General features: G+C 36.2%; 2 protein-coding genes across 4 annotated transcripts in view; both read left to right on the top strand.

The window, feature by feature from the left end:
* Positions 1-659: 659 nt before the first annotated feature.
* LOC129413422 (centrosomal protein of 78 kDa-like) overlaps positions 660-10,126 on the top strand; it is a 36,545-nt gene continuing 27,078 nt past the window's right edge. For all 3 annotated transcript variants that reach the window (XM_073867574.1, XM_073867575.1, XM_073867576.1), the window contains exon 1: positions 660-751. The gene's annotated coding sequence lies outside the window, so the exon portion shown is untranslated. The remainder of the gene's footprint in view (positions 752-10,126) is intronic.
* Positions 685-10,097, top strand: LOC129413628 (centrosomal protein of 78 kDa). Its single transcript, XM_073867577.1, has 17 exons — positions 685-750; positions 859-929; positions 1,173-1,441; positions 1,551-1,720; positions 2,464-2,536; positions 3,048-3,151; positions 3,266-3,440; positions 3,515-3,628; positions 3,738-3,802; positions 3,930-4,023; positions 4,101-4,200; positions 5,480-5,522; positions 5,711-5,848; positions 8,628-8,705; positions 8,787-8,941; positions 9,138-9,267; positions 9,354-10,097. The coding sequence occupies exons 3-17, from the start codon at positions 1,183-1,185 to the stop codon at positions 9,708-9,710; spliced, it is 2,055 nt and encodes a 684-aa protein (XP_073723678.1). The 5' UTR covers positions 685-750; positions 859-929; positions 1,173-1,182; the 3' UTR covers positions 9,711-10,097.

Genomic DNA, 10,126 nt, shown 5'->3' on the forward strand with positions numbered 1-10,126 from the left:
CTAAAACTGAAGAACTGACCTTTGCTGGTTTAAAAGAAATCATATGAATTTCTGCTTACATGTGAGAAGATGCACATAGAGACATATAGAGCAAAGTTAAAATATTAACCATATACATTTTTAAAAAAGCTTAAAGAGTTGTATAGTTTTAAAATGATTGAGAATGCCTTTCATATTTCATTCTACATTTTAGATTTTATATTTTTCCCTGCTGCCCAGTTATATGTTAGGTAGGATTTCTCGGTATAACTTAATTATCCATCCTCCTTTAAAGCAATAAACGTGTACATGAGGCATATGCCAGTGTATGCCTTCATACAAATTTTACATTGTAGGTTAGCTCGTACTGAAATGTCTTATTCAAGTAAAAACATTTCAGTCACAACATAACTGATGAAACTTGTCCCTTTTCCTTACCCTTTCCCTTTATGACAGACATACTTCAAAAGTGAATTTTCAAAAAGTTATTTCTTTCAATATAATTTACCTAAATATTTGTCAAAAGTAGTTTTTCATTCATTTATTAAAAATGATAAATTAAATGTGAAAAGATAACAAATAAATGCAGTAGGATGTACTGTACCTCCAGCCGGCAGGTGGCGCTGCGCTCAGCGGTACACACACAAACTATCACGCGCAGAATAAGACACCACTGCTCTCCTGTTCAAACCGCCGCGGTTTGTTTTTATCTGTCATGTGAAGGATCATCGGTCTCTAGAGGGGAAACCACGACAACGACACTAACAAACCGGTATCCACTCCTTAACATATAACAGAAAAGACCTAAATCAATTTTAAAACATCTAAAAAGGAACCATTTGTAGCCTATGCTTTGTCTGTAACGTTAATACAGGTATTGATGTCAGCAATGGAGATTTATTTTGCTTGGCTGTAACGCATAGTCACAGTTAAAAAGATCTGACGGATAAGTGAGTATTTTCTGTTAAATTCTTTAAAAAAATATTTTTATTCATAACATATTAATTTAGCAAATGGTTTAATTTTTAATAAAAATCATAAACGGTCTCAGTATTGATTTTGAAGTGTATAGTATCAGAGAAACTAAGAAAAAAATCTTTAGTGATATGAGTAATATGGTCTTACTCATAGTAATTACATCATTATGTGGCATCCAGATTTGTAACCAGCTCTTGTTTTATGATTTCTCTCAGTTTAGGTTGCATGATGTTAGAATCAGCAGCACATATTCGTCGGAGAGGGGCTCAGGACTTCGAGGGGTACTCTGATCACATCTGTGCGTCTCAGGGTTCAGCCCCCGTCCGCGCAGTGAAGACCGGCCTGTCCGGTGGGATGTTAGAGTTTAATGCCGATCACATCAGTTTGGCAGACTGGACACCCATATTGTCAGCCCTCGCCATCAATAAACACCTCCAGCATATTTCCATCAAGAGTTGCCATCTCACCAGCCTTGGAGCTCAAAGTTTGTTGACAGACTCATAGTAGAAGTGAAATATTTAGTTATTTGTATTGCTGGTCTGAATGAGTTTGTTGGATTAAAAGTGAAATGTATTTGTTTTTCTGCCTCTCAGGTTCTTACAGAACCCATATTAAGAAGAAGACCCCTGCAGTCCATTCAAAGACTATGACCCTTCAGTTGTGTAAGGCTGTGCAGAAGTGTCTGTCGGAGTCAAACAGTCTGAAAACCTTACAGCTACATGCTTTACCATTCAGAGAGAGGGATCTTATTGCTCTCACCAAGGTAAACTGTTCTCTTCTGTCTAATAGTAGGCCCATATGAAGTCTCTTGTTTGTTTTTGGTCTACATAACTCTGTATGTAATGCTTGAAAACGCAAACTTTTAAAAACTGGTTTCAAAATGCAAGTTTCTGAAAACGACACATTGGCTGTGGAGGACAAAAAATGACTGGAGTGTAAACAAATGAATAAATGCATAAATGTATAAATATAGAAATAAATAAATGAATAAACACAATGCATAAATAATTAAATGCATACATAAATAAATGAATAAATTAAGTGTAAATAAATAAATGTAGAAATACATAAATACATGTAGAAATAAAAATGGTATAACACAAATGGTATAAACAAAATACAATTAAAAGTTTGTGCTTTTGACAAAAAACATATTTATTTATTTATGTGTATATATCTGCATTTAATTTTCTTATTTATTTCTGTATTTATTTATTTACACTTAAGTCATTTTTCATTCTCCATACTTGGCGTCTCCCTATAAACTATGAAAATGCGAATCTGTAACGGTGACATTATGCGAGTGTGTGTGTCAATTTAATCTATAGGCATCCGTGAGTATACAGGACTGTGCTTATAACTTATATTTTTCAAAAACATGAAGAAAAACTTTTTTTACCACATCATTGTCATATAAATGTACCAAAACCTTAAAAATACCTTTATAATAGTCGTACAGGTTTGGAAAAGATGATCAGTTTACATCCTTATAATGTTTTCTTTTAGGGTTTAGCTAAGAGCGTGTCACTGGAGCATCTCTCTTTAGCACACTGTCCAATCGCTGATGAGGGTTTGGAAGGTAAGTTAAATAATTTCAGTATCACGTCCAAAACAGTGTCTTTGTGCTGGAGAACATAAAATGACAGATTGTGCTAAACGTGATCAGATATAATATATGTAGATACAAAGTTTACTTGAGTCTTGGTACATTAAAAGTTTGCACAATATTAAAGGACAAATTGATATGTGATAATGCTTTAAGTTTGTAAAATCAATTTAAAGTATATTTAAATGTATATTTAAAATGAAAAATGATATATTTAGATATTATATAATATACATTTTAGTCTTTCTGACTATCGATCCTCTTCCACACTGTCAGTCTCTCTGTTATCTACTTCAACCTAAACTTTTATTTTACATACATTTCTAAAGTATAAAATCATTACCGCAATATATTGTACTTAGATTACTGTTTATGGCTAAAGCTGTCTTTAGATGATGGAGCTATGTAAATATATCTGACAATATCAAGAATTATGTTTTTGAGTAGTATACTGACTTTATTTTATGCGGTTATTTTTATACAGTCATTTGTCAGAGTGTGAAGTACTCCTCAACTATCAAGTCCGTGGATTTTACTTCCTGTAACATTACATGGCAGGGGGCGGAACATATGGCAAACATCATAAAGGTGAAAAATCGTGTGAATTATTACTGGCAAATAAAAAAAAGCTAGATTTCTGTTAGGACAAGATCATTTAAGACTGAATCCATCACACATTTCTAAGACTCATCACTTGTTTAGCATCAGGCAATGAAGCGGCATAGCACGGCCTGGGTGGAGACTTTACGTTACAGGAGGGCGGAGTTTGAGGCGATGAATGGACTACGCAGAGTTACTCTCAATGACAACATTTTAATCGGGGACCGAGGAGTGACGGCACTTGCCCGAGAGCTTACAGAGGACCTGTGGGTTAAAGGTTTGAGATGTTAAACACATGCATATCTTCATACTCAACTAATAAGCATATAAATCATGTTGTGTCTCCCCTAGCGGTGGACCTTCAGCGCTGCGGGATCTCAAATGACGGAGCTCGAATTTTAGAGCAGATGCTTCAGGCAAACAGCACTTTGTGTGTGATAGACATCAGGAGAAACCCACTGATTGGTATTTCATTCAACACACTGATACACACTTTTACTGTGACTCCATTGGCACTTTGTCAGAGTAAGTACAAACCATTATTCTTATAATACTCTGTCGTTTCATTTCATAGATAATAATCTTGTTAAGGCCGTCATCAAAAAAGTTCTTATGAACACTAAAGGCCAAGACTCACAAGTAAGAACACTACCGTTAATATATTATATATGGATGAGTGAATCAGTAACTGTTTATTTTTTAAGAAGATATTTTTAATTTAAGTACAGACAAATCATTGGCTTGGTGTATTTTTATTGCATTTCAGTATCTTTGGCTCAAACCACCTTCCTCTAAAGAATCACCAGATCAATCACGTCACACAAGGAGGAGGAACACTGGAAAAGCTACATATAGAATCGGTAATTTTGTACTCAATGCTGGTTTTATTAGACATTCGGTATAGTTTAAGTTATAGAATTACTGTCGTTCTTCGCAGGATCACGCCGATCGTCATTAAACTCTGGCTGGAAGCCTCCTCGCCCGGGATCGTCGGCTTACGTCCCGTGGCGAACTGCAGCACGTGCCGGCTTACAGAGGTAAGCACAGAGACACTGGGAAAATCATTAAACAAAGATTGCCAACAACAACACCAAGGTCATGAGTTCGAATCCCAATGACGGTTTCTGGAAGGTCTTAAAAAGTCTTACATTTCAAAATCAAAAAAGACTTAAATTTGCTGTTCTAGGTCTTAAATAATTTTAAACGGGTCTTAATTTTCATACGTCCATGTAACGCTACCTCTAATGCTGATTGAAATGCTCTCGCCATTTCAATGCCATTGTTTTGTATCAAGATGCACACCAGTAATGTATTTTTTGAGGTATGTTTGTAAGAAACTTGTTAAATGTTTTAATATAAATAAGACTGGATTAATCTAAACCCTGTCAGGGAAACCACCCTTATATATCTTAGCATTGTTGTTTAAAAAAATCATGTGTTTATTTGGTTTTGATACTTCATTGTCACATCATTGTTGTCATTTTAAAAGCTTTTTTATTACCAAAAAAATATTAGATACTTGATCATCCTCAATTATCAAAATAATAGTTAGTGAAAACTCTATAAATAGGTTAAAACATTTAAAAATCTTGTAATTTCAGTTAAATAAAAGGATATTTTCTATTCATATATTTCATCATTGAGGATTTCTTAAAACTTCGTCCTGAATTCTCATGGTGAAAAACTTATCTGGTTAAATATGTCTTAAAGGGGACATATCATGAAAATTTACTTTTTTTATGTTTAAGTGCTATAATTGGGTCCCCAGTGCTTCTATCAGCCTAGAAAATGTGAAAAAGATCAACTCAGTAACTTATTTTTGATAAACCATTCTCTGTAAGGTCATTGAAATTTGGCTCCCCTTGTGATGTCAGAAGGGGATAATACCGCCCCTTAATCTTCACTATCCAACCACAGCACTGCCATTTAGTGCAGAGATCAACTCATTCGCATTTTAAAGGCACATTTTTGTTCAACACCTACGAAGTGACAATTTTAACATGTTAGAGTAAATTATATGTTGGATAAAATTCACATAAAAACTCTGGGGACACCAAAAATTTATTTGACATCTTACAAAAGTCTTGTGAAATGTAAATTTAATTCATAATGATCTTTAAAAGTCTTACATTTTATTTGGTGAAACCTGCAGAAACCCTGCAATGAACACATGAATGAATTGGACTGTGAAGTTGCACTGTAAAAGTTGTTTAAAAGCTTCAGCCCCCAAAATGCATTAATGTAAGTGTAATAATTGAACACAGTACGTATGAGAAGTAAATCTGTGTGTCTCGTTCTCTGTTAATCTCAATATAGAGGTGTATCACAGGCTGAGGACATGAAAGAGCAGAGTTTTCAGGTAAAGATCGTTTCCTTCTCTTCTACCTTACATCAGGCCCTTAAAAAGTTGTACGTCAATGCTAAAAAACTCAGTGTTCATATTTCATGGGATAGGAAATGGGTTTTCACTTCGGGACTGTTCTGGTTTATGATGTATTCATAATATTTGAGTGTTGATGATGATGTTACGATGCTGATCTTCATCAGAATGCCACATCTGTGCGGGTAACTGTGGAAACGGAGTCCGAATCGGAGGATGTGGAGAGTGTACCTGTGGAGAGTCCTCACGAGAGAATCACAAGCTGTCAGTTCAGACGATTACAAACCGAAAACAATCGATTAAAGGTACTGTAGTCACACCCCCTGAGTTATTGTTGTCTGTCATTCACATGAATATATGCATGACACACAATAAATATAGCTGCAAGCAGCAATGCCGGGGTCAAGCCGAAAAGGGCACAAAAGGATGCAAAATTGAGATTGTATAAGCAGATTGAAGAGGTAAACCTAATCATTTTAGATGAAAAAACAAAAAAGTAATCAACAAAATTAATCTAAGTTCTTGTCTACTGCAATCTTCCTTCTGTTATTGACAATCATGGAACATTAGAGCACTGAAGGACATGTGAGTGGTGTTTGCAGTGGCAAAACATGGGTCACATCATGTTAAAACAAGTTTAATTAGTCAAAAGAGACCATCCCCGTGTCTCTATGATGTTCTGATGCAGAGATATAGCTTTTGCATAAACGGTTGATAAGGTATTCTCATTGGTTGCTAGGTAGTGAATTGGCAACCACCAGTGATTATAGTCAAAGCCATGAAGGGAATAATCCATGATGACTCATGGTTTTAGATGTGTTGCTGCAGTAGTTTTAGGCAAAAATACCATATTCTATCTCAAAACCAGTAGGTGGCGCAATGAAAAAATTGTACATGGAACATCAGGTCATGATTATGTTACGTTTAGCTAGTTTTATGACTATACACTTTAGTTTAGTGAAGAAACAGTTGTATGACCATAGGGCTGGCTTGTTATCAAATGTTTTGTTCAATTATAAGGCCATCTAGTTGTGCAAGCATACAATTTTTTTTGTGTAGCCTCAGAATGTGCTCATGCATCAGCGTATCAAATCTGGTGAAAAAATATATTTTCGTTACGAAGTTACAACCATTTCTGTGTAAAACACACAAAATTTTAATGTAATTTTTCGTTTTTTGCAATTTTCGGCAATTTCTGATGAAAATTTTAATATAACGCCAATATAACTTTTTGTTCAGAAGGTAAGGTTAGTTTCTTCCTATGGTGTTTTCGAGTTGATCGGAAAAACGTTTGCGGAGATATTCACGCGTGTTTCTTAAGCACTATTTTGCTGCGCAGGGTTAACCGTAAGGCTAATTCTGGCGTGTTTGATATCGTTGGACTCGGCAACTATTCAGAACTCCAAAGAAACAAGTCCCGTAAAAATACGTCAATCGGAGCCAAAGTTATAGGTGTATAAAACATTTCTCTGGCCACTAGGTGGCGCTGCGACTAAACTGTGCATGCACCCTCAGTTCCTGACTGGCATCAGAAGCACCATGTGTCGTGTCAATAGGCCTAGGTTTGACGAAGATACAGCCTAAAATCTGTTTTTTTGCGCTCTACGTATAATTCGTTAAGGCGGTATACGACAACGGATTGCTTTATCGAAATTCTTTTGATAACTTTTTGCCATGAGTGTCTCAAGATGATACATACAAATTTTGGTGGCAATCAGACAAAAGCTCTAGGACGAGTTCAAAAAAGTAGGTTTTACGAATAATTCAAAATGGCGGAAAAATTTTCATGACGGAAAATAACGGCATATGGTCGAATCGTCTTGAGCCAAGGAATCAGAAGAAGTAAGAATTTTGTTTCTAGGTCTTACGGATCAGAAGTTATAAGCAAAACATAAGTGCAACTTTGGACTGTTGGTGGCGCTAGTGGGTTAGACATAGAGACTCCAAATTTGCTGTGGGGACACATTGGACTGTCCTCTATCAGTGTGCCAAATTTCATAACTTTCCTACGTACGGTTCTATGGGCTGCCATAGACCGCAATGGAACAGGAAGAAGAATAATATATAAGAAAAAGAAGAAAACTAACAGATACAATAGGGGTCTTCGCCCATTCTGGGCTTGACCCCTAAATATATACTTTAATAGAGCATCTGTCTATCAAAGAGGATCCAGCATTGTGACGTTTATTTTAATGTGGGCTTTTACTTTTTTGACATTTTAGCATTTATGTCTGCATTTCTTCTCTCAGATATTAATCAAGTGTAATATTCAACCATTAAAGGGGACATTTCACAAGACTTTTTTAAGATGTCAAATATTGTGGTTGGATAGTGCAGATTAAGGGTATTATCCCCTTCTGACATCACAAGGAGAGCCAAATTTCACATTTTTTCACATGCTTGCCGAGCATGGTTTACCAAAACTAAGTTACTGGGTTGATCTTTCACACATTTTCTAGGTTGGTGGAAGGACTGGGGAACCAATTATAGCACTTAAACATGAAAAAAGTCCGATTTTCATGATATGTCCCCTGTTAAACTTTTTTATTAAGGACATAAAAGTGTTAATGATATAAAAGTAAATAACTATAATTTGACATCTGAACTATTTGGGCCCCCAAAGATCATTTTTATTAGTAGTAACGTGGGTGTGGTAGACGGCCCACCGTCATATTCTTTCATAGGGCCATAATTGAAAGTCGTCTAGTTGCACGTCTTCCCTAAAGGGACTTTGGTTTAGGGCAGCTTTGACACAAACTTTACATTGGTCTAATAAATTTAGATAAGATATTAAATAGACAACAAAATATCAAACCATATGACAACCGCAAAGAATTTCCACCTTTGTTCACAACTTACTACACTTTTAAAGTGCTATAGTAGTTACTTGTGGACCATCAGAGGTGCTTTACCATATACTGTATAGCTTATACATGGTTAAAATAAAGAAAACATTCTCTAGGACCAAGGTACTACACAAGACGACAACAAGACCCATACATAACTGTAATATAAGTGTGCAAGACTTCAAGCCCATGTGTAATTATTTAGATAAAACAATGCACTTGTTTCCCTCACCTACAGGTGGAGCTAGAGGATTGTCGCCTGAGGCTTGGAGAGGAAAGGAACGCCAGACTGAAAACCAACTCTCGTCTGGTGGAGGTACACGTTTCCCATTACGTTCTGTTTGTAAAGTGAATAGATCATTATGTGACTTGATATAAATATGTGTCTGGTTTATAGCTGGAACTGGAGAATGAGCGTTTGCGCAGTCTGAACCTCTCTCTGTCTGAAGCCCATATGAGCACCTCTGTTCTGGATGATGAACGTGTGCTGGAAAGCATCGAGTCTTCCTTTCACAAATTCCACGCCTTCCTAGATCTTCTTAAAGATGCTGGGTCTGTCTAATCTCCTATCAAACATTTACAATTACTGATTCAATTCGAAAACTATATGGAGAAAAATCCTCAAAAAACTTCATTTCTTTTTGACTGAACAAAGAAAGATATGAACATCTTGGATGACATGCGGGTGAAAAAATAATCCAAATGTTTTTTTTTATGAAAGTGCAATATTCCTTTAATTATACTGTAGGCTGGGCCAATTTGCATCTATGGCTGGGATTGACCAATCAGACTTTGGAATACTTGGGAATCCTCAGCTTTCCTCAACAGAGAGAAGGCCTATAGGCCACGATGACCAGACAAATGAGGAGAATGTAGCAGTAAGTAGACATACAGTCGTAGATTTTTTTTAATGTATTTTATATTTATGTTGGTTGATTATAATTGCTGTATTTACTCCATACAGATGATGAGTGTCCCTGTATCAGGTACGTCTGCTAACAATGTAGACGTTTCCCAGAGCCAACCACTACAGGAATTGCCTTTAATTCCAGCCAGCATGAGCCGCGCCTCTCCCATCCTGCAGGAGCCACTCGCGTTTGAAGCTCCCGAGCAAAGAGCCAGCGCAGTCTCTCGCTCAGGGAGTTCACTCAGCAGTGCCAGCACTCAATCCAAAGGCTTAAAATCCTACAGATCAAATGGATCTGAGGGGAAAGTGTTTTCAGCCGTCGGCTCGAGAGCATCTAGTCTGTCTCAGTTGGGTTCAGGCAGACAGAGTCATTCAGGAAGCCAAAAGAGTTCTGCTGGACAGCTCGGGTTTTAGCCAGATAGAAGATAAAGAAATCTGTGATGATGTGATTCGACTTCATGTATTTGTTGAAAAGTTCGTGGATTACTTGGCATCTTGCAGCTATATTGACATCCTAAACGTGCAGCGGTAAACTGAAGTTTAGGATCTCTGCTATAGACCATAATGATTTATTTGTGCGTTTATAATTCAATGAGACTACATTTCTTTTACTTGTATAGTAACTGTAAGTTTTTATTTGTATAATAATTGAATTTATACACTTAACTGTGATATAAAATCAAATTTGCGGTTTATGAATTGTTGTTAAACTGATGTTGGATTTTCTATTGATGGTTTAAAGTACAAACTTTGTTTTATAGCATTTTTCACTTGAAAATAAATATTTCACAAGTGCTCACAGCTTAGGTGGAAATACTTTGTGTTAACAA

This window comes from Misgurnus anguillicaudatus, chromosome 5 (genome assembly GCF_027580225.2).
Source record: "Misgurnus anguillicaudatus chromosome 5, ASM2758022v2, whole genome shotgun sequence".
Lineage (NCBI taxonomy): Eukaryota > Metazoa > Chordata > Actinopteri > Cypriniformes > Cobitidae > Misgurnus > Misgurnus anguillicaudatus.

Excerpts from the sequence above, each read along its gene's own strand:
- LOC129413628 (XM_073867577.1), top strand. The coding sequence starts at position 1,183 with ATGATGTTAGAATCAGCAGCACATATTCGTCGGAGAGGGGCTCAGGAC. Across the intron at positions 1,442-1,550 it reads CACCAGCCTTGGAGCTCAAA|GTTCTTACAGAACCCATATT; the intron begins GTTTGTTGACAG and ends TCTGCCTCTCAG. Across the intron at positions 4,024-4,100 it reads AAAAGCTACATATAGAATCG|GATCACGCCGATCGTCATTA; the intron begins GTAATTTTGTAC and ends CGTTCTTCGCAG.